The sequence below is a fragment of the Nothobranchius furzeri genome, chromosome 12, assembly GCF_043380555.1.
Source record: "Nothobranchius furzeri strain GRZ-AD chromosome 12, NfurGRZ-RIMD1, whole genome shotgun sequence".
Lineage (NCBI taxonomy): Eukaryota > Metazoa > Chordata > Actinopteri > Cyprinodontiformes > Nothobranchiidae > Nothobranchius > Nothobranchius furzeri.
The window spans coordinates 51,086,397-51,112,121 of NC_091752.1; the positions used below are offsets into that span (position 1 = coordinate 51,086,397).

Sequence of the window (25,725 nt, forward strand, 5' to 3'; positions counted from 1 at the left end):
CACGGCAACTTTGGCCTCATTCACTAATTTAGACAATCAATGCTTTGCAGCATCGAGGTTTTGGAGCCTAAGTCAGAAGGAGGGCCCAGCTGCTCCTCACAGCTCCTGACCAACAATGATGCCACAGATGAAAACACTCAGGATGCAGCACAAAAGCTTTTTTAACAAGGCAACGAGTGAAACTTTTAGTTTGAATCCACACATAGATGTCAAACGTCCACTCACGTTCGTCCACAGCCGGGGCCGTCTGACTGGCTGTTACTTCCTGCCTGCTGCAGTTTGGACCGCTCTATGTGCTCCACGTAGGTCTGAATCATCTGTGATTCAACAAAGGAAACTTCATTGAGAAAATACTGGAAGAGGGAGAGTAACATATGTACATATATATATATATATATATATATATATATATATATATATATATATATATATATATATATATATATGTGTGTGTATATATATATATTTTTTTCCTGTTTTTAATTGAAATACAATTTAAAGCCTCTTTTAGAGATTAAAGAGCTTGAGTTCACAATAATAATGTCCATGTCTATTGTTTAATTCTCTACGCATTATTTTTGATTTAAAAAATTGCATTGGGGCAAATTTTCTTGAACGATTAAAATAGAATTATCCAAATTAATTAATTACATTACTTTTTTTATCAAGTCCTCTAATATATATACACTCACTGGCCACTTTATTGGGAACAGCTTTCCAAAGGCTCATTAATACAAATAATCAATCAGCCAATCACATTGTGGCAAAATGCATGTAGGCATGTGGATATGGTCAAGATGATCCGCTGCAGTTCAAACCGAGCTTCAGAACGAGGAAGAAAGCTGACTTAAGTGACTCTGAACGTGGCGTGGTTGTTGGTGCCTGATGAGCTGGTCTGAGTATTTCAGAAACTGCTGATCTTCTGGGATTGTCACGCACAACCATCTCTAGGGTTTACAGAGAATGGTCTGAAAAAGAGAAAACATCCAGTGAGCGGCTGTTCTGTGGGCAAAAATGACTTGTTGATGCCAGAGGTCAGAGGAGAACGGCTGGTTCAAGCTGATAGAAAGGCAACAGTAACTCAAATAACCACTCACTACAACCGAGGTATGCAGAAGAGCATCTCTGAATGCACAACACATCGAACCTTGAGGCAGATGGTCTACAGCAGCAGAAGACCACATCGGGTGCCACTCCTGTATGCTAAGAACAGGAAACTGGGGCTACAATTCCCACAGACTCACCAAAATTGGACAAAAGAAGATTGGAAAAATGTTGCCTGGTCTGATGAGTCTCGATTTCTGCTGCGACATTCAGATGGTAGGGTCAGAACTTGGCGCCAGCATCAGCGACATGAACGCATGGATCCATCCTGCCTTGTATCAACGGTTCAGGCTGGTGGTGGTGGTGTAATGGTGTGGGAGACATTTTCTTGGCAAACTTTGGGCCTCTTAGTGCTAAATGATCATTGTTGCAACGCCACAGCCTACCTGAGTACTGTTGCTGACCATGTCCATCCCTCCATGACCACAGTGTACCCATCTTCTGATGGCTACTTCCAGCAGGACAATGCATCATGTCATAAAGCTGGTTTCTTCAACATGACAACTAGTTCACTGTACTCACTGGCCTCCACAGTCACCAGATCTCATTCCAATAGAGCATCTTTGGGATGTGATGTTACGGGAGATTCACATCATGGATGTGAATCTGACAAATCTGCAGCAACTGCGTGATGCTATCATACCAATATGGACCCAGATCTCTGACGGATGTTTCCAGTACCTTGTTGAAACGATGCCACGAAGGATTAAGACAGTTCTGAAGGCAAAGGGGAGTCCAACCCGGTACTAGAAAGGTGTAGACAATAAAGTGGCCAGTGAGCGTATACATACAGTATATAAATGTGTGTGTATCACCTCTGTGTGTCGCTGATGAAGAGCGTTGTACTCCTTCTTCATCTCTGATTCTCGCTCTTCCAGACGAGTGACTGTGAAACAAACAGGTAATGAATGAATATGAAGCGCCGACTTTTAAATGGCAATCCTGGTGGATTCTTGGCAGGAAAAAGTGAGGACACTGGAGACGAGCAAGGGATGACATGTCAAGCAGTAGCTTGGCTTAGTGCTAGCTGTAGCTGTTATTGTAGTGTTGTTATTTATTGAGTTTTTGGTTGTTTTTAAAATCTTTTTCTTCTTATTTTTTATTATTCTGCAATATGTTAAGACTCTGTTTGTTTTGGAACTGGAAAATTAATTAATGAAGTTCACTTCTTGCATACATTTAAGAGGCTGACCCTAAAATGTGTGTTCAGTTTCTGATCCCTGGCTGGTGTAGTATAAATGCTGAAGAGCCGGACTAAACTGTGTGTCACAGAACAAAAATAAACCACAAATCTGATTTCTGCTTCCATATTTTTATGCACAACAGAACATGTTTTCTCAGGATCAGTGTCATCTTTCCAATGATTTGTATAAATCTCTTAGCAAACTTGCAGGAGAAGCTCTTAAATTAGATTTATTGAAATCCAGATATAAACCGGAGGCCCTGAGAGCTCAGGTCCGTGTTGTGCAGTCAGCCCACTCACTCTGGTCAGAGTAGTTTTTGCTTTTGAGCTCCAGCTGTTTCCCCTGCAGCTCCAGAAACTCCACCTGCATCTGCAGATCCTTCTTCTCAGCTTCCAGCGTGTCCTCAAACTCTATGAATTTCTGGTAGAGGAGAAGATCACATGTAATTAACTTACAGGCTAAAAACTGTCTGATTTAATAAACTGCTGAATATTTGGGAAATTGACAACACAATAATGAAGCTTGAGATCAGCTTTCATGTGCTATTTAAAGTGACAGTGTGTAGTTTCCCTGGTGGCAGTATATACCTAAATGATTGCAAGCAAGCATTATTTTTGAGTTCAAAGGAGACCTTACCAACGGATGGTCATTAGGGTCAAAAATCCCTGATAGTGCAACCTCCAGCAAAATAGCAACAACATCAGATTCCCTTTCATCACTGGCAATGAGCAAAGAGATAAAGGTATTAAACAACAACATTTATTAAAGTTTTATAACCAATTTTTACAAAACAGTAAATGTGTTTTGCCTTCATGGGCTTCTGTAGAAGTAAACATGGCATCCAATATGGCGTCACCCAGAGACTTAGACCTGCTCCTACGTATTTTAGAACAGATTTTTATGATAACTTGTTATGAAACTGCCAATAAACTGGGCATCTTTTAATTCATTTACAACAACATTTCGATGGATATTTCTACAGATTTATGGTAAAAACTACACATTGTCACTTTAAATGGCAGAGCTTTACAGCTCTTTTATCCCAGTATGAGTTCATTGCAGACACACAGAAACATGGGAGGAAAACACTGAGCGCTCTCGGCCTTCTGCACATTTTAATGTCTCGTCTGTATAAAGCTGCTCACAATGACGGCATTTTTCCCCCCAAACAGCAAGTAAACAAAGTCTTAATACTGTAACCCTCTGACTGCAGGGAGACCTTGGAACCAGCATTAATACTCAGCTAATATACCCCAAACAAACGAGTGAACGCTAGAATATTATGGCTTTCTGAACAATATTCACTCATGATCACAGAAAATCTTCATTATGAAAAAATGTGAGGTTTCCTGCGCACCTTTGCCACAAAATTTTTACCTGGAGTTTAAACATTTTAAACAATCATACTTAAAAACATGCAACTGCCAGAAAGCCTAAAGGGTCAAAGGTCAAACAGAAAAGCATTTAAAAGGTTGACTTTAAAAAGGACATTTGTGAATTTGTGTATTAGCCTGTTCATTTTTTAAATGGAAATTCACAAACCCTGTTTTTTAGTGTGTATCTTGAATCTTCACCATCTTGCCTAGCTCATTTCTAGGTGTTTTTCTGTGTCTTTTACTCTGAGTCATCATTTGAGCATCATAGCAGTCTGTGTTCTGCATTGGTTCTTTAAATTTGCACAAATGATACAAACATGTATAGGCCTGGGACGATAACAAATGTTGCTGGATGATCTTCAGTTCAATTCAATTCAAAATACTGTATTAATCCCAGAGGGAAATTAGAGTTTCAGTACACACAATTCTGAGATACATACATAGACACATGACAAGAATTGGTGACTGTGGTCATTCGCAACGCCAGTCGCGCTAACGTAACAGATCAAGAGGGCTTATGTGAGGATAGAGTCGGGGGGAGGGAAAAAAAGGCACTTCAGAGTTACCCTCAGCAAGGAGGGTAGCTTTGCTATGCAAAAAAACACCTCAGACAGATATGCACACAGACTTCAGACATTACACAACATAAATGTCCACTAGGTGGGAAGGTAGGGTTGGGACTCTCCTCACTTCAGTGCGTGCAGCCGCATGGAGCAGCGCTCATCACCTCCGTTTGGACAGGGGAGGGAGATAATGGGTTGGAGGGCACATTGACTCCTAGATACAGTTCCACAGCCTTCACCAGTCAAGTCCCGCCCAGGCTGGGATAGGGAGAAAGAGTTTCCATAGTGACAACAGCATTCCACATTTCTTCTGAGGGGGGAGTTATCACTTCAGCCTCACAGGCTCCAAGGGCACCAGATTCAGATAAAAATTGTTTTGGGGACAGACAGAGATAATTTCCTCTCTGTCTTAAAGTTCTGTTGGTCTACAACCCCTCTAGATCCAATAATGGTGTAATTAATCAATCCCAATCCGTGCTGATCCGTCCACTCGCTCCTTGATGGTATCCACCTTCTGTGCCAGAGCCTGAATCTCAGCCAAAGTTCCAAGCTTACGACTCATCTCGACAATTATTTGAGTCTGTGCGTTCACAGCACGATGCATTCCATCCCTGAGCTCCGGGATTGAGCCAATATTCCTTGAAAGCTCGTTAATTTTCTGGTAAGCCAGGTAACCGCTCAGGCCAAAGAGCAGGAATCCCGACACCAAAACGACGAATATCCAGACATCTTCAGAATCCTCTACAGACAGTTGAGAGAGGCAGATCAGGTTCCACTGTTTCCAGGAGTCCATGATATACCCAGCTGGCTCTGTCCCAGAGGGGCATCCGGGAGCCCCTTCTCACGTTCTCATTGTTGAAAAAATTTTGTCAATCGCACTGAGTGACCAACTGACCAGATCCAGATCCATTTTTAATAATTTCCAGTTCCCAGAAAAAATGCAAGAAGTGTCGTGCACACAAAGACAGGACAAAGAGCCCTGGGATAAGGAGGGAGGGAGAGGAGAAAAAAGTGTCTGTACTCTCCAAGAGCCGGAGCCGGATATATTGTCCAACAAATTGTTAACGATAAACGATATTATTGCCAATGTTACTGAGACCAAAATAAGCAGTTGTACATTTCTTAACCTTGATTTATTGAGTTCATTTTCATCTATCGGATGACTGACTGATTTATTGATTATCGTCCCAGCCCTAAACATATACAAATGTAGCTGGCCATAATGTAATTTCCTTCGGCATCAATAAGTTTTTATTAACCCTTCTGACTGTGAGAGGTTAAACGTGACAGAATTGGTAAAAATTATGTATCTTTGTTCAACAGTAAGCTAAACGGTTAGCAACCTTTTCATTATTTTAGAGATTCAGCTCCGACCAGCTGGTACCAATTTTGGGTGATTCTGAATCTGATTGATCTCAGTGAACTATACTTAAAAAATGCATTTAAAAAATAATTCACTCAAATGGGGAATTGTGATTTTTAGAAATAATGTACATGTGTTATTGCTAATACACTGAAAAAATAGAATGTTTTATCCAATTTAAATGAATTTCTTCAACTGGTAACAACTAAGGCTATTAATGGTGTTGAACACTTGTTTGCAGTGGTTCCTGGTCGTAATGAATGCCTTTGAAATCTCGGGGGTGGGGGTGTGTGGGGGGGGGGGCGGGGGGGGGCCTGGATTACAGCAAAATGACTCTACCTAACTCAGTTTGCTCTGCGACATGGAGCTTCTGTCATGTGGTTGAATCGCTAACGCTAACGGTCGCTAATGCTAACAGTTAGCTTCTGCTAGCTGAGGCATTCAATGCTGTTTCCTGGACACTAAACCAACAACAGCCTTCCCTGTCATGAGTCAAGATAGTCCATGAATCCATGTATGTTAAGTGACCGTGTGACGTAGATCTATCAGGCTTTTCAAATCCTAGCGTTTCAACTTCTATTTTCTATCAGAAGCTAAGGCAGGAGATAGGTTTTGACTATTTTCATGTTCAGCCTGCATGAAAAACTCTGAGGGACCGATTTTAATCAGAAATAATAATATTAAAAAAAATTGTGTTTTGAAGTTTGTCTAAATTGACAAATTTAACAACTTTCTAAAGTACCTGGTATAGACTTTATTGAATTACTTATTACTAGTTGAAGCCATTTATTGAAATTGTGTTAACTATTCTCATTTTTAGTGTATAAATTATCGTTTAGCGATGGCGAGTTCAAGGGCCAAGAAAAAAACCTTGTGTTCCTGTTTAGTCTTTTTTTTCCTCAGATCCCCAGTGACTGTGCACACCTGCCTCCCATTATTACTCAGCTAAAGTTTCCTTGTCTGTAATCAGCTGCATCAATATATATATATATATATATATATATATATATATATATATATATATATATATATATATATATAAGCTTCCTGGTTTACTGCTCAAGTCTTCACATTCTTCATTAGCCTCCCTCTGTGGCTCACGTATCTGTCCAGTGTCTTCATTAAATTTTCTCAGAGTTTGCCTGCCTGTCTCCTGGACCTGAAGGTAGGAACTGAACTTTGACCTTTCCAGTTCTACATCACCACTTCCTGGCATTTTTCAATGGTTAAAAATTTTTTAAAAAAGATCTATTTTTAAAGTTTCAGAAAAGCTCTTCAGAGATTAGACCTATTTCTGTACTTTGGGACAATTCTAATCTGATGAATTTTTAGGGGTGCACACCTAATGGTAACAGATTGAGAGCAAAACCGCACAAAAACACGGAGAGCATGGGCAGTAGGACAGTGTCTCTATTTTTTTCAAGTGGCTGATCTAAGTGCACCTGCATATGATCTTTGACCTTTCCAAGTTCAATGGGTGTTGCATGAAGGTAAAGATTATGTGATTCATGCATTTTACACATCACATTAACAAGTAACAACACACTGATTTCCTGTCAGCTTAAATGGTAGCATGTTTTGGCCTTATTTACAGAGTGAGTTCTCTTTGCAATTTAAGCTTTTTGCTCCTTTTTTGCATTTTAATTTGAAAATTAAAGCGTAAATCTGTTTTATTATAATGCAGGTCTAATTTAGGAGTCACTGATCTCAGTTCCATTAAACATTGTCCTTCATCCTGTCAACTTTTGAAATTCAGCTTTTAATCCACTGACGCTTCTACATCTAAATCGTTCACAATCATAACTGGATTATCTTTGGAAATCCAGGATCAAACAGACACGAATGCAGGATTCTATGTTTGTGTGATCCAAGATGAAGGAATAATAACAACAGCTGCTTGTGCAGGTCTGCACTGTGAATGAACGATTCATGGCTATTGTGTGCATTCTGTCCTGAATAAATTATTTAATAAGCATCTGTCTGATTCCTTGACAAACCAGGACTAAGTGCTTTTGACTGCATTGTGGTCACACATTTCCTGCCATTTGTGATGAGAGATTCTCCTGTGGAGAAAGTGAAGCGACAACAGCATGAAAATAATGACAGACACTGATGAGATTTGCATAATCTGCTGAAACGTGTGTATAAGTTGCACTTTTTTCATTTCCTTACATACATTAAGTCAGAACTGAGTCATATTTTTGAATAGATAAAATCAGATAATGAAAAAGGGGACGAAATGTTCTCAGTTATAGAAAATAGAAGCAAAAAAGACCATTTTATGCTAAAACATGACCAATGTTAATGGGATCATTAAAAAAAGCAACAAAAATATGTCAGTTTTATTGTGTTTACTTATTTTAATATGTGATCATAATGGAAACAGAGCTTTTAGCTGGGTTTGCCATTATCTTGAACACGATAGGTTTGTAATCTGAGCTGCTTTTTGCTCCTTTTGTCCAGAATGTTGATGTTTGTGTTTTTCCCCTCTCCGTCTCAATGTGCCATTCAGCTTCTCGCTCATCCGGACTCTCCTCTCTCTACAGCATGTTGTTCCTTTCTCTCTGCCTGTTGTTCCTCCGTCTGCGCCCTCAAAAGCAAAAATCGGGTTACAGTACGACACTCTGCTGCAATTGATTTGCTTGTCTGTAACTTGTAGGTCGTAGACCCATCCCCCATTGTGAATAGTCTGGAAGAAACGATCGCTTTCTACGCTGCATTGTTCATCAAAGGTGTGGAGAAGGAGAAGAGGAAACCACCTGATGTATGGAACAACCACACCTTTTTCAAACCAGGAGGTGAAAATATTCCACATTGAGGTGATCAGTCAAGAACAAAAAGTTTGGGCTTAACAAAGTTATTTTCTAACCAGATGCTTTAGTGTGAATTATACACTAAATGTATAATATTATAACTAAGCCTTTCTTACTGAGGAGATGCTAAAATCTAACACATCAGTAATTAACAGTTCACTAATGACTGGTGATAATGATTGAATGGAGCAATAAACCAAAATTAACATTTAAATAGATATTAAACCTTAAAGGTTTTACAAAAATATAGAGATAGGCCTCCCTTTCCTGTAAATCTGCTGGGACCCTTGGCCATACAGTCTCATATCCATCCTGTTTATTATAAATACATTGTTGAAATGCCTTACACAGAAATAGTGATAATAAATCATGTTTTACTAGTTAAATTGTTAGCTAGTGTTAATATGACAATCATATATCATCTTTTAGTGTTCATTTCAAAAGCACTCTGATGAAATTTAAAAATAAGGTATTTTTAATACTTAGATTCTCCACCTGGGGGCAGAAGACCCATATGATACAGCAGGATTTTTGAGGAATGTACCAATCCTGTTAAAGAGGTAGAAGTGAGTAAATCAAATATAATACATTCAGCATTATGACGTTTAGCGAGAAGAGTATTTATTATTGAGTACGTATTATTTGGTGTCCTCCACAGCAGGAGCGGATTTAGGACTGAAGAAGATCCGGGGCTTAACACACACACACACACACACACACACACACACACACGCACACACGCACACATTTGACACGCACTAGTCAACATCATATATATTTGTCTTGTACCACATAATTTTTAATCTGAAGCTACATATTAAGTATATTCAGGGCAGAGTATTGTTCCTGTTAGTGTTTAGTGTGAGATGATAGTAAATATTCCCTTTCTTTCTCCAACAACTTTACCTGATAGTAAGCTAACTTTAGGCAAACCAGCCGCCAACAAATATTTTCAAATAAGACTCACAAACCTGAGTCAGCACCAGTATCATCAAAGCCGGGGTTCTGTCGCGGTACATTTGGTCTAAAAAACGTCCTTATGTCCATCTTCACACAAGCGTTTCAGGCAGAGACTGTAGAAGAAGCCGGCTGCTGAAGGGCTTCTTCTTCCGTGGTGGAGGCTCAGGCAGGCTGTACACAAACTACTGCCAGCTGCCCCCTCTCTGTTGGACTTTGGTACTGCATGTTACTTCCACGTTTTAGATCCGGGGCTTTTCATAAAACATTCGGGGCTTGAGCCCAAGTAGCCGGGCCTAACCCCACCCCTGCTCTACAACCCAGAGAAGTAAAATAGTCAGCTGAAATATCAGAAAACAAATTCCTATTTCTTATTTAGTCTTTAAAGAGCAAGTCACCCCCTACCAGAGTATTAATCCACTCCCACTTCCTGTTTGAAAAACGCAACAAATGCTGTTGCCTAGCAGACCGAGAGGGCGGAGCCGCTAACAAATACACACACACACAGGCTCACAACGACATTATGACATCATATGGTACCAGCTGACGTTCTAGGGTCCCTCTTAGCCAATAGCGATGGCAGATTTAAATTCAAATGCAGTGCAGAGTTTTTACTTGACAATGGCACAACACTGACAGTTTTAGACAGAAAATAAAAATTTTAACTAAAATGCACTAAAGTGCTAAACTATTGACTACACGTGTCAGCAGCATGATTAGACACACATTTATATAGTTTATCAGAAAAAAAGGTTGATTTGGGGGTGACTTGCTCTTGTCGCTCCTATCTGACTCCGATCCCACTCCAAAGGTATTTATTTGTTCTAGTTTTAGTTTTGGCATCTTCAACATTTAAAATAATGTTGCAAACATCTCCTGTACAGAGCTGTAGGTATTAACACAATTCTGTCAACTCTAACTGCCCTTTAATAACCCAGTAGCCAACTCTATAATCCACATGTTTAACATACTGTAGATGGATGAGCAGTGGGTGAAACGTGCTGAAGGGTCACTGAGCTGCTGCCTTTGAACAGGAGGGAGATTACAGATGTTTTATGATCGTGGCACACACACAGCTAGTGAGAGGTGTGAGGGAGGACAAAACGTCTAAGTTTGGATTGAAATTCAATAGCCGCTTCTTGGTTTTTGTGGCTTATTCCTCAGTTTTTCTACGGTGTCAAAAGTTTTCACTTGCTGAGAGAGGCTTCTGTTTATTTGGTGCAAGACTTTGCACCGAGTTCATTATCTATGTTGGCTATTTACTTAATGTTTGCATATTGTGCACCTATGACTGTATGGACCAGCTTTATGAGCTGAAGTTTAATGTGACAGCAGTGTCTAAAATGTTAAAGTGACACTGTGTAGTTTTTACCATTAATCTCTGGAAATATCCATTGAAATGTAGTAAATGACTTAAAAGATGCCCAGTTTTTTAAAAATATTGGCAGTTTCATAACATATAACCATCAAAATCTGTTCTAAAATACATAGAGCGGGTCTAAGTCTCTGGGCGATGCCATATTGGTTGCCATGTTTACATCTACGGAAGTGTGTGAGGACCAGTGTTAGGAGTAACGCCGTTTAAATATAACGGCATTACTAACGGAGTTCTTTTTTAGGTAACGGAATAATCTAATTAATTACTTTTCCCACTGTTGCAACGGCGTTACCATTACTGGGGACGGAAGGTTGTGCGTTACTATGTGCTTGTCGAACGTTGAGCAGCAGTGTGAGGCTTTCTGACCGTCACACTTCAGCTGCAGCCAGGGAGAGAGAGGTGTCGGTAACGCACTTACAAACACGATGATGATTGGCCGGGTGGGCAGAGACCCTCAGTGTTCTCACTGTCACCGCATGCTGTAGACACAACCATCACAACAGAGCAGTGGAATAACGTTGTTTAAAATAACCACGTTAATAAAAAAAAATTCTTTCTGTAACGAGCAAACTAATTAATTACCGTCTTCTTTTAACAAAACGTCATTTCTGTTACTGATAAGGAAATGCGTGCGTTAAGCTGTGCGGTGTGTTGAAGCTGTCATCAGCTGATCAGGAGCTAAAGAGGTAGATGTTTTCATCCAAGCGCATCACGGCCCGTGAAGAACGAGGAAGACGTGATGAATAGTCTACGGCTGCAGGTGTGAATCTGTAGCCGTGCCCTTCTTAGCGTGACAGCGGGACATCCAGAAGGTCCGCTCACCTGTTCACCACTCAGACGTCCTGATCTTCTACCTTACTAGATCATCCAGCTGTAACCTGTTTCTGATCATCTCTTTAGCCTGCTGTAACACTGATGCATCAGTCTCACACGTCATGGAGCTCAGGTGTTATTAGAACTACCTGTGTGTGTTTATCACCCAGCTTCAGCTCTTCTGTGGTTGGGTCTGACCCAAGTTAGTAAATGTAAGTCCTCCATCAGGCTTGTGCCTCTTCTAGTGTCATTTTCAAGGATTTTATTTATTTATTTAACCTTTACTAGATTAGCAGCAACAGAAATGCTACTAATAACAAACAATTATGTGAAGCTGGAAAAATTAGAATACTGTGCAAAATAGGGCTGCACAATATATCGAAAAATTATCGTCATCGCGATAACAGGACGTGCAATTGGCCCATTGCAAAACACGGCAAAAACAGCGATAAATGTTTGGTTCAACATTTCCATCCGTGTCATACATCAGCTTTTTGTAAACCAGCTCTGTTTTTTACGCGGATGTATTATTTGACCAATCAAATGTAGCCCTTCTGATATGCAGCCAATCAGATGGTTCCGTTCACGTAATACGCCCGCCCCCTACATAGATCCTTTTGGAAAGCAACACCCAAACAGAGTTTGCGGCGCTGTTCCCTTGTTCGTCATGCTGGCTCAGAGCAACGAACGCACTTTGTGCTGAGGTTTCTGGATTCAGCGTGGCTTTCAAACGTGAACGTGACTCTGCTCGGTGTCGTTAATCATTTTTACCGGGCTGGCTCTGACATGTGCCGGTGAACCAACCCACCTTCATGTCGCTAGTGTTCCACCGGGTGGTGATGTTAGCCCCAGGCTCCGATTAGCTTCCAGCTAAAAGGCTACAGCACTCTCCTCCCAGTCCCACCCTGCTAAAGAGGGCCTGGAAAAGTTCCCCCACACATCAAAGTGATTTTTCATTTATGAGCTTTCATAACCTTGTTAATCAGGATAGTTGATTTGCTGCTGCACATAAACTGTCAGTCAGAAGCTCTGCTAGCCGGTTATCTTAAGAGGAGCTAGTTCAGTTTGTTAGCTTGTTATCAGAATCATAGTTGCAGTTTCATCATCTGAGCTGCTTTTTAAGATCCAGGTAACCTTGTTCAATTTGGGGTTAAAAACAAACGTTTTCACATATTTTCCATGTAGTTTTTTTTTTGTGCCAGTTCCTCTTCTGAAAGGTAGACATTGTTTTTCTCTTTACCTCAGAAAATCTTAATATTCTCCTAGTTTGGCCCAGCACAGTTCACTTCCCAATAGCAGCAACAGTCTTATATCATAACCACATAAGTGGAGAAAATGTTCAGTAGCAATGAGAGAATTTGCTGTTGCTTTTAAGTGATGTTAACTATTATTTAACATTTAAACTTATTTTCAGATTTTTTATTTATTTATTCAAAAACCCTAGTAAGGGATGTTTTTCTGTATGTGGAGAATCAGAAAAAGTTTTATGGTGGAGGTGATGTTTTAAAGTCACTGAGAAACTGCATGCATGCAGTTAGTTGTTTTGCTGCTAATACAGTAGCAGGTGCAGCTGCATATTTTTGCAATAAAAATGTTATGTTGTAATGGAATTCATGCATTAGTTTTTGTTTGCTTTGAACCCAGAGCAGACGTCACACGCCAGACGACATCAACACTGCATACTTTAGTATTTGTTCATTTATCGCAAGTAACATTGATATCACAATATTAAGCACTGTTCTCGAATATCGCAGGTTTTCCTAATATCGTGCAGCCCTAGCGCAAAATTACATTCATTTCTGTAATTTAACTAGACTGAGAGACCATTTAAAGGCTCGGGAACCTTTACAGGTCTTTCTATTTGCAATTTTAAATTTTAACTGATTGGGGTCTTGTTAAATATCACACAGTGACCTTTTAATAGTCTAGATAAGTGTAATGTTCCTGTTAGTAGTTCCTCCTGTTAAGTGCTTATTTATTTAAATTATTCAGGTTTATAAAAACATTTTGACATACATTTTATTATGTTCCAGTCATTAGTCATTTATATTTCACTACTGTAGTAATTATTGTGTGCTTTAATGAAAAAAGTAACTAAGTAGTTATTTTTCTTGGTAATTAGTTACTTTTATAATCTTGTGTTACTTTTTTGACAAAGTAATCAGTAACTATAACTAATTACTTTTTAATGTAACGTTCCCAACACTGGTGAGGACAAAATGCATTTACTGATTTGTAACAAATGGTTACAAAACTTTCAGCATTAATAAACATTGTTGCTTTGCACATTTGCATCTTCACTCGTTGCCAGTGATGAAAGGGAATCTTTCTGTTGCTGGAGATTGCACTCCCAGGGATTTTTGACCCTAATGGCCATCCGTTGGTAAGGTCTTACTCGAACACAAAAATAATGCTTGCTTGCAGTGATTTAGGTATGTACTGCCCTCTATCGCCAGGGAAAATACACACTGTCACTTTTAGTGTTAGCAGCTGGAGGATGGATTAGGCTGATAGTGGGATAAACTTTCTTTGAAATGGATCTAAACATCACAAACGTGCATGTTGTTGGCTGAACCACCCTTACTCTAAAGGAACATCATTTTCAAACGAGTGCAACAAACCAGAGAGGGGAACTGCCAATGAAATAACTTTTATTTCAAGCTAAGAAAAATAATCATCATTATAAAAGGGAACCAAGATAAAAAGAAATGTCAAAACTGCTTAAAGTAGCTCATTAAGGTTTCTATGGTAACAGCCAGTGACTTGTTAATGCCACTATGGTAATGAAATTAACTCTTTGTTAAATTTTGTTATAAATTAGCATCAAACCCCTTCTGCCCTGAAAGCGTCAAGATGGAGTATTAGTATGAACCTGCCATATCCAGCTTTATACATGTCTGATGCCCTCTGGTGGAAGATCTACAGGTGGTGAGGACCAATTTTATTTTTATTACTGTTATATTTTTATATTGTTATGTAATTGGAAAAAAACTATTTATTGAATAGTTTTTATTGGAACATTAGATAATAAATAGTTCTGTTTTAAAAACTAGATTTAGTTTCAGGCTTTGTGTTTATGAAGAGGTAAGCCTCAGATAAACTGCTGCTGTGCAAAAGTAAAAGTTAGTGAAATTCTCAAACCATAACTGGCAGAAGGTTCCGATTGTCAGACACAGAACGTAGGTGTGGGGATGTGACAAAAATCATGCTTTGTCATTAAGTAGTAATCATGATTTTACCTAGGGTTTTTGGTTTATTTTTAACAGCTCTATTTTTATTTAAGCTAATTTGTTAATGAAATGTGGAAAAACACCATCTTCTTATGGTAAAAGAACAAATTACTATAACTAATAATTAGCCCTTGTATGTTAACATATGCTTTAATGATAAATGATAAATTACAGGCACTTGTACAGCAAATACTATAGAAATCCATCCATCCACCCACCTACACTCACACACACATGCAGATGGTGATGATCTACAACGTAGCCACAGCTGCCCTGGGGCACACTGACAGAGGCGAGGCTTCTGAGCGAGCACTGGCGCCTTTGGTCCCTCTGACCACCACAAGGAGGTTGAAATGTGTTGCCCAACAACACAATTACTGTGGGAGCCTGGGTTTGGACCTGTAACCCACCAATTACAGGGTGAACTCTTAACCCCTCAGCCACCGTTGCCCCTGTAACGCCAGCATGGTGCCACAACTGGTAACTAACCCTAACACTGGTGTAAATCATCATCTATCCCTTTTAGTTCACTTCAAAACTTTTTAATTCACTTATCTGGAGTCGGGTCACGGGGCAGCGGCCTAAGCAGAGGCCCAGACTTCCCTCTCCCCACCCACTTGGGCCAAGGAGTTCCCTTGCCAGAGACATAGACCCTCCAGCATGCCCTGGGTCTTCCTTTGGGTCTCCGCCCGGTTGGACGTGCCCAGAAAACCTCGTCAGGGAGACATCCTAAAGAAATACCCAGCCACCTAAACTGTGACTCCTCCTCTTACTGTTAAATCGTGTTACCAGACTAAAGATCTGTACACCCTTTTATAGATACCCATGTGTCACATCTAAAATGGAAACAGTTCCCTGTTCTCAATCTCTCTATCAGACAGAATGTGATGACTCTATGGTCTCTGCTTTGGCAGACTGTCACACAACTCAAATCCTTTAAGATTTTAAAATGATCTTTATATTTGTGCAAAAACTTAAGTGAACTTTATTGAAACTTGGGTTCTCTCTAAACTCTTAGAACTGGATTTTTTAGACAGTTCAAAAGTAACAAAATTACCTCAAATCTAAGTGAAATTTCCATTGAGAAAAAAATATTCTTAATGGAAGTCAATAATTGAAAGTCTAGCTAAGTTTTGTGCTAATTTTGTCAGTGGTGTTCAAAAATGAGAGTGCAAAATTAGCCTGCTGACTGAACCACATGTTTTGATTGGTGTTATGTTATTATTTTTATATAAAAGACAAAAAAATGACAGTAATGTTTAGAGAAAAGTATCAGTGGTATTACAATGTTTTACAGTGAAACCCTGAGTCTTACTGGTGTTGATTATGACTATGATCATGACACTGCGGCCCTAATTTACAATCCACTCATCAGAGATTTAAATATGAGGGAATAGCCTGTTGGGCGTATCTACCATGTCTTTTTGGAAGAGGAGAGAACAAAGTAAAGAATGAATGTGCTGGACTCTTGTACCATTTTTATCTCTTTAAGGAAGAAGCTTCATGTTTTTTTTTAATTATTTTTATGTATTTGCTGCTAGCACTGTGAATTTCCATCTATCTATCTATCTATCTATCTATCTATCTATCTATCTATCTATCTATCATCTATCTATCTATCTATCTATCTATCTATCTATCTATCTATCTATCTATCTATATCTACCTATCATCTATCTATATCTATCTATCATCTATCTATCTATCTATCTATCTATCTATCTATCTATCTATCTATCTATCTATCTCTATCTATCTATCTATCTATCTATCTATCTATCTATCATCTATCTATCTATCATCTATCTATCTATCTATCTATCTATCTATCTATCTATCTATCATCTATCTATCTATCTATCTATCTATCTATCTATCTATCTATCTATCTATCTATCTATCTATCTATCGTTTTTATCAATAGGCTCTGATGGGTTTTTGCATAAAATTATAATTAAATCATCTAGAAATGATAATAAACTTGGGCTAAGTGATGATTCCGGAAACTAACAGGTGATATTGAAGGTAAATACGTTTGCATTTTGAATTATGTAAAAGATTGATCAGCAGTCTGGTTCTAGAGGTATAGAGGGTGGTGGTGATGGGGGTCCTCACCTCCTCTGCCTGCTTACGCAGCTGTTTCTCGCGCTCGTACTGGGTGATGAGCTGCTCGTTGTCCTCCTTCAGCAGCTCCAGCTCCACCTCGTGCTCCTGGTTCTCGGTGAGCACCGCGTCCAGGTTCTCCAGGACGTTCACCACCAGCGGCATCAGCTCCTTCACCACCTCCTCGTCGTAGCTGTGGATGAGACGCTCGAACTCCCGGTAGATGCTGTTGGCCAGGCCTGACACCCGCTCCGACATGACGGTGCCGGAGCCGTAGTCGTCCTGGTACACCACCTCGTCTATCTGCAGCTCCATCATATTGGCGGCTGGAGCCGGGTCCTGTTATCCAAAGGTTCTCCTCAGAAACAGAAATAAAGCAGGCCTGTTGAAGGCGAGACCGTCACAGTGTTAAGGTCCGAGTTGCACCAGGCGGATGGAATATTAAATTGTTGTTTTAGTTTAAAACTGCCCACAGGAACCACCGAAATCCTTGTGCAGATGCGCACAACCTTGGAATAGAAACTGGTTCCAGTACTTTGATTCGGTTCGCGCTCCTTCCTGATATCATTAACAGCCTTTCTACTCCACAAGCGGCCTGCTCATCGCTCCCCTCCCGCAGAACCGCTGCGGTCCCGGTGAACGAGCGCTGATCCAGCCTGCGGGTCGACCCTGGCCGAGTCCATCCCAAGGATCCAAATGCCGTTGTCGATGATGTTGCACCTGCTTCTCAGCAGCCGCAGCCATGGATCCCTGCCATTGCACAGGCGGTGGAAATAAATAAATAAATAGCTGAATAAATAATCCCGGTTCCCCCCGGTGGCCCGGACCGCCTCTAGAACACCGGTCCGTCCATGAGTCGTGCTCCTTTTCCGGCGGGCCGCCGACGCCTCTGGGCTGAGTCAGGCGGTGATGGTGATGTCTCCCTTTGGGAGAGGCTCTCCCTGCTGTTCGGATCGAGGAGCCAGCTGACCGACACTGCCTCTGACGTCACACCGTCTGCAGTGACTCACTGCGTCAAGACCAGACGCATATGAACATGACAACAGCTGGAAGATTTCACAATAAAAGCTCATCTAGGGTGGATAAAGAGGAATGAATCCCAGTTGGTCTATAACATATCCCTCCATTAGCCTGTTTTCATTATACTGGTGAACATGTGAGTAATAGCTAATATTATTAAAACTAAACAAATATTACACTTTTGAAAAGTATTGCACTTACCTTAGTTGACTGATATTATGTAGATTAAATCAAATCAATTAGATTATGAATAAATAAAAATTATGAAGCTTTAGACAATTAAAGCAAAATAGTTCTCCCAGTTGATTCCAGATGGATAAAGCAGTGATTCGTTCACAAGGATATTGACATGAACCAACCACAGACAGATCTACAGGGGAACAAATGGGGGCCTAGATCATCTAGGGCCCTGCATGCTGACAAATCGGCATCTTACTGCCAACACAGCATTCGTTCCACTAAGCTTTGTAGTAATATTGTCGCCACGCCGGACTTGTATGCATATTAAGCCTTGTCGCAACAATTATGATCACGTGGGGAGTTACTGCCTAGAGCTGGCCGGCAACAATTGAAAATGAACCCAGGTAGTAAGTTTCACTTTTGTAAACAGAATTAGCTGAGATGATAAACCATTAGTTGTCACACACACTGATGTGTATGCGAAATTTGTTCTCCGCATTTGACCCATCCCCTGGGGGAGCGGTGAGCTGCAGACACAGCCGCGCTCGGGAACCATTTGGTGGTCTCTCTTTGGTGGTCTCTCCATTAGAGCTGCAGCTCAGATCACCAGACTGCAGAGGGAGTGTGGAGGACAACCACATTTAGGAGCGGCATGTGAAAAAACTTAAAGAGCAAGTCACCCCCTATCAGAGGCCGTGTTCGAGATGAGCCAGTCCTGCGCAGATTAGATCACTGGTGATTGGCGTGCAGTGCATGTCGGTTAGATTTGTGTCCGACTTGATGCCGACTTGCTCTGATGCCATGCCTACGTAGGCAATGATAACCTTGTGAGATCAAGGCGGCCGCAGATTTTGGAGCAAGGTGCTGCAGTTGCTCTCCACCGTCTGCAAAACCTAGGGCATGATGGGAAACGCCTAGTTCTCACCTGATCTAAGATCTGATTTATTCTTATTCTGATCCAAACATCCGGTGGTAGAATGAGAAATGTTAGTTGGTCACATGTATTTTGTAAATCCTGTTACATTGACTATATAGGCCACGAGAAATGTTTTGTTTTGTCACGTTTCCTATGAGCACACTAAATCTACAGCTGATAACCTTTTCTTATTATTACAGTCATATCTTCATATGCACATGTCTACAATACATGATATTGTGAGGATGTGTTTCGGTTGCTAACAGGCACCAGAATTAAAATAAAAAACTAAACAAGTATTAACGCTAACGCAATATCTTCATCCATTGTCACCTGTGAGCTCCACATGTAGGGAAATCTGTCCGACTTAAATGCTGACTTTCAGCCTCTCCCTCTGCTGCTTCCGTCAGCTCTCGTCTGTTTTCCAGACGAGGCGCTGCTCAACTCGATCAAGGCCAGAGTCTTCCTCAACTCCCACTTCCTGTTTGAGAAATGCAACAAATGCTGTTGCTTGGCAGACCGAGAGGGTGGAACCACTAACAAATACACACACACACAAGCTCACAACGACATTGTGACATCATAATGTACCAGCTTACATAACAGTGTACCTCTTAGCCAATAGCAATGGCAGATTTAAATTCAGATGCAGTGCAGAGTTTTTACCTGAAGAGGGCGCAACACTGACAGTTTTAGGCAGAATATTAAAATTTTAACTAAGGTGCACTAAAGTGCCAAATTATTGACTACACTTGTCTACAGCACAATTAGACACTCGTTTATATAGTTTATTAGCTAAAAAAAAGTTCATTTGGGGGTGACTTGCTTTTTAATGAGCGCCACTTTGATCGCAATAAAAAGCAAGTTATGTCCAATATAAACAGACGTTTGCAAAAGCGCAGAGACTGCCCCATGACCCCTTTTTCATTGCCATCACATAATGTTTTGTGAAAAGGACATGACTGAACCACATTAGCGCCACTTATAAATCACTTAAGGCTTCCTTAAGCGTTGCGACAAATTGGTGGCATTGTTTTCTAAAAAAAAAAAAATTCTAAGGATCACTAGCCTGGCCTGCCAGACTTTCCCTCTGCATATTCTACACAGAGGGCGAGTCTGGATGCTCAGAGGCAGAGAGGACCATGAGGGGCGGGACTAGCCAGCTCAAAAATGATCAATCAGAAAAATAGCGGAAATGATGACTGTATCGCATGACTGTAGTTTTTTGAGCTGTAGTCAAAGATGGTGTCTGGCAACGACCCAAACTTCTTTCTTTAGAAGAAAGGCTTTCAGTGCGCCTTCTTCTTGTGGTTTTAAAGACATGTCCAAGTCATTTAGAATAGAGGAACGAGCCTAAGCGAACTCCGTTTTAGATGCCATCTTCGCTGTTTTTGAGAAACTGAGCATACATTCTCGGGGGTGGGGTTATTGGAATGGGTGTGTGACCAGGCATTTTGCTTCCCATAAAGAAGCATTAGCATGGCTGACCAGGCCAAAGAATCACAGCCACTCACTCCCAGCCTACGACAACTGGGCGGGCCTTTTAAGGCCACCGCTCTTGAATTTGGACACAGCTTTTGCCATTACTCCCACCTTATTTTATTTTATTTTATTTTTATCTGCTACAGGAAATAACATTAGAAAAAACAGATTCCTAACAAAATACACTGAAACTATAACATCTAATTTCTATTTTATTTAATAAATGATTTCTTTTGTTGCAGTCCAGGAGTAAAGCAGGGGTAAGGGGGTGAGGTAGTGGACAGAGTGTCACAATGCTGATCTCTGTCCAGTAACACCCCCTCCCCCATGTCAGGACTAAAACCACATACCACCCAGCAGCACACCTCAGCTGCCACCATGTAAAGACTAAATATAATTTTGGACTTTTTACACATTTTACAGACACTCTAGATGCAGTTCAACACCTTATTTAAATCATACTGTCATGTCTAACTTTTAAACCAATGAAGATGACAGGGAGAGGTATTTATTTGTGTGTGTGTGTGTGTGTGTGTGTGTGTGTGTGTGTGTGTGTGTGTGTGTGTGTGTGTGTGTGTGTGTGTGTGCACTCTGTCTTCTGGATCCCCAGTGAGTCGTGGTGGATGGCTGCTTATACTGAGCCAGGATTCTCTGGAGGTTTCTTCCTGTTAAATGGGAGTTTTCCTCTCCACTGTCGCTAAATGCTTGCTTAGTATGAGGGTTGCATCAAGTCACTGACACTAGTCAGTGATGATGCAATTTGCTGGGTTCCTTATATAGGAAACATTTTTTCTGATTGGCTTAATGAACTGACCTGAATTGGAATGTTTATTATGTGAAGTGCCTTGAGACGACTCTTGTCATGATTTGGCGCTATGTAAATAAAATTGATTTTAATGTAATTGGATTGGAAGGAAACAGCATTTTGATTCAGTTATATTTCCGGGACATTTGTAAACTGGTAAAATACTATCTGGTTTGAAAATTTTTTTTTTTGCTGGAAGTTTTTCTTTCAGATTTATTTTGAAAGTCAAAACCGGAAGTTTATTGGTTTCCTGTTATTTCAGCTTGATTCGACTCTGCATCGACATTTTAGCCCAAAGTATAAATTATAAGACCACGCAGTCTTTAAATATTAAACAAATAGTGTCAAGATGCAGGTACGCAGGTGTAGTTGTTGGTATGGCAAGCCGTTCTAACATTTATTAGGTAGCCTGGATTTGTATTCCTGATAAATATATTATTCTTAGGAAAAAAATAACATCCCAGATACCCATATAATTTTATTCAACTGTTACTAATAAAAACTCATATTCAGATAGGTAAAATGAAATCAACATTCCAGCTCTCTATAATTTTATTTTGGATATCAAAAATATATTTATAATAGTAACAATTTTATTTATCCTTTATTTTAACACTTTCAGATATCGGCAGTTACATTTATTACAAGCAACAATGTATTTCAAGCCATACAAAAATATTTTCAAGACATCAGGTGACATTTCAGAGGATGGCCATTTCAACATAAAATATGCTCACAGACTGTCTGGAATTATTTTTGGTATATCAAAAAATAAATTCTTCCTATAACCTTTTTAATAATGAAAATGAATTCTTGCCAGCCATAAAGTCATTCTGACTAGTAAGAACACCATCATTAGTAACATTTTCAGGCCTCATTTAAGACAATTACAGTAAATGTTTAGGTGTCTATTTTAACATTTGATAAATCCTAACAACAAAACACATTTGACATATAAAAAAAAATGTGATTCTTCATAGGACAAATGGCGTCACATCTCATTCATGTGTATTGATGCATTCCTCCCATCAAGAATAAACAAAGTGGACAGAATAAACTGAATTCTTACTAGGAGAAACTGTTGTTTGGTATGCCAAGCTGTTTCAATATTTATTAGGCAGATACTGTATGTATTCAAGATATAAATCTATTCTTCCTAGTAAAAATTAATATTCCAGATATCCATAATAGCATTCGAGCTATCCTGAGTGGACACTTCAGATATCTTAATTGTAATTCCTCAGAAACAGTTGAATTATATTATATTAGAGCTTATCCAACAAGAATTCAGTGTATTACCCATAATATCCCTTCCAGATAGGAAGGATGTACCGTGGGATGCGAATGTTTGGGCAACTTTGTTCATCTTCATGATTTGCCGGTATAAATCGTTGGTTGTTATGATAAAACGTGTGAGTTAAACATATCATATAGGCATGGATGTAATTTTGGGGGTTTGTGGATATTGCAGACATGTCCCCCCCACTTTTTCAAAAGTCAAGTTTTGACCCCTGCACTTTTTACCATACAAAAACAATATTACGCTATATTAAATTAAATTGACACTGGCTGAGCTCTAGGACCAAGCGGAAAACAACCGTTTGTGTTGAAGCCTGTTTCCCATTAGAACATACGGAAAAGATAACCCCCCCACCCCCTTCTAAAGTGAAAATTACATCCATGCATATAGGGGACACACAGTGATATTTGAGAAGTGAAACAAAGTTTATAGGATTTACAGAAAGTGTGCAATAATTGTTTAAACAAAATTAGGCAGGTGCAGAAAATGTGGGCACCACAAAAATAGAAATTAACTTAATATTTAGTAGGTCCTCCTTTTGCAGAAATAACAGCCTCTAAAAGCTTCTATAGCTTCCAACGAGAGTCTGGATTCTGATTGAAGGTATTTTGGACCATTCCTCTTCAGGTCTGATGGCTTCCTGATGGACAGCTCTTTCATTCACAACACAGACTTTCAATAATATTCAGGTCTGGGGACTGAGAATGCCATTCCAGAACATTGTGCTTGTCCCTCTGCATCAGAGTCTTAGTAAATTTTGAGCAGCTTTTGGTGGCGGTGTCCTTATGTGGGGCTGCATGGGTGCTGCTGGTGTTGTGGAGCTGCATTTCATTGATGGTATCATGAACTCAACATTGTACTGCTCTATACTGAAGATGCTGCCATCACTCCGTACACTTGGTTGTCTTGCACTTTTGCAACACGACAATGAGCCAAAGACAATTCTGAAGCAACAAGTTGAGCATCACTCTTCATCCAGCATCCAGGCTCCAAAAGAGGTTATCCTTGAAGAATGGATAAAGATAGATGTTGCAAATTGTCAAAAAATTTGATAATAAAAAAATTCATAGATGTGTGTAGGTTGGCAACTTTCCTGTCCCTCTAAGAAGCTGTACCACCTTGAGTCACGTAAAAAGGCCTTGTTTGAGATGAGCAGCGCCCCGCCTGGAAAAGAAACGAGAGCAGACGACCGCAGCAGGGGTCGTGGCTAAAAGCCGGTGTTTTCAGTCGGACAGATTTCCCTACATGTAGCTTGCCGGTGAATGTCTGAAGATATCGCATTAGCATTCATAATACTGTAAACATCTGGTGCCTGTTAGAAGCTGAAACACATCCTCACACGTTTGTGGATATTGCAGACATGTGCATATGAAGATATGACGGTCACATTTCTCTTTAAGGCCTATACGGTTGTCATCACCAACATAACATACAGAATACTCATGGCCAACTAACATTTCGCATTGCACAACAGGATGTTTGGATCAAAATGTGAACCAATCAGAGCCAGGTTTTGCAGCTGGTGGAGAGAAAGTGCAGCACCTTGCTCCAAAATCTGCAGCCGCCTAGATCTCAAAAGGTTATCATTGCCTACTAGGCATGAAGTCAGAGCAAGTCAGACACAAATCTAACCAGCAGCACTGCACACAGATCACCAGTGATCTAATCTGCCCAGAACTGGCTCACGTGGAACAGGCCAGTGTAAAGTAATATACGTGGTAGCCCCATCTAGTGGACAACTTTTGTTTCTGCGCATCCCTGTAGTTATCCATTAATCGTTATCCAGGTGAAATCCTCAATATATCGTGATATTGATTTAAGGCCATATCGCCTAGAAGACTTGGAGCTGTCCTTAAAAATCATGGTGGTCATATAAAATACTAGATGTAGTAGTTTTTGTTGTGGGGTCTATTCATTTTTGCTTCAACCAATTTTGGTAAAACTGAAGATTTTGTGATCCAAGTTATATTAACTTTGATTTCATGTTATGGAGTAAAACAAGTGTTCAATAAAATTCATTGAGCTACTGATGAAATCTGTACTTTTAAAGGGGGTGTACTCATTTATGCTGAGCACTATATCTATCTATCTTACTTATCTGTCTATACCATTGCCTCAAGACAAATTACTTGTCCATATGAACGTGATAATAAATTAGATTCTGAATCTGGTCTCCTGCTACAAAATCCTGCACTGAGCAGCCATTACATTATGACCAAATAGCAACACTACTTGTAAAAAAATTAAATCTTCAGCAAATCAAACACAAGAGTCCAATAGGACTGGGGCCCTCGACCTCCTTGCACAGTGGTGGTTCAACATGGAATTACTCCCCGGGCGAGACAGCCCTTGAGCCCCCCCCCCCCCCGCAGGGGGCACCAACGTGCTGGCTCCAATGCAGACATAGTGAAATCTGACAGATAGAAAACCATGTTGCAGCGCAGGTTTCTCTTTTGTTTTTATTCAGCAATTGTGCGCCCCTTTGTGATGAAAAAATGCCGCCCCGGGCAGCCCGTGCCTAAAACCGCTACTATCCTTGCATCTTGCATCACAGACCGATACCAGTTCTTAGACTGGTAGTTGGGATCCAGAAAGTAGACAACACCCTAAATGTTTTTACAGGCCAGTCTATTAGAATGATTCTCAGTGGATATGAAAATTATATTTCCAGAGTCAAAACACCTTGTAGATGTTGGAAGAAAATATGATTTTTAAGGTCATGTCAGACTGGCGTGGCTTGGGCTGTTCGCAATGAAAGGGTCAACAATGAAGACAAAAACTAGTTAATGAAGCAGAAAAACTGCCTCAACTGTGAGATTTCAGCTCCTGTGAGAAATGCATCAAAACTTCCTCATAAGGAACTTTCTGGATAAAATGGCCAAAAAAAAAAAGTTTTCTTAGTCATATATGTACTTTTGAAATAAATAAGAGCTCAGATTTTAAATATAGCTAATGGAAACAGTTTAATATTTCTACTGTGTGTATTAACCATCAGAGCCTTCATAAAGGTAGCGTTAGCAAAATAAGTAATTTTATAATTACTCGTTTCATCATAAAATCTCCATTGGATCAATTTTTAGAAATCCCTTTTCTTAAAGTGTAAAAAGAAAATAAGATTCAATTTCCAGTCATAAAGTG

General features: G+C 40.0%; 1 protein-coding gene across 18 annotated transcripts in view; it reads right to left on the reverse strand.

Moving 5' to 3' along the window:
* mapk8ip3 (mitogen-activated protein kinase 8 interacting protein 3) overlaps window positions 1–17,422 on the reverse strand; it is a 48,003-nt gene extending 30,581 nt beyond the window's left edge. For all 18 annotated transcript variants that reach the window (XM_015945920.3, XM_054750483.2, XM_015945909.3 and 15 more), the window contains exons 1-4: window positions 16,897–17,422; window positions 2,588–2,708; window positions 1,920–1,990; window positions 226–317 (exon numbers count right to left, since the gene is read on the reverse strand). In XM_015945920.3, coding sequence (XP_015801406.1) covers window positions 226–317; window positions 1,920–1,990; window positions 2,588–2,708; window positions 16,897–17,202 — 590 coding nt within the window. In that variant the 5' untranslated portion in view covers window positions 17,203–17,422. The remainder of the gene's footprint in view (window positions 1–225; window positions 318–1,919; window positions 1,991–2,587; window positions 2,709–16,896) is intronic.
* Between the last annotated feature and the right edge of the window lie 8,303 nt (window positions 17,423–25,725).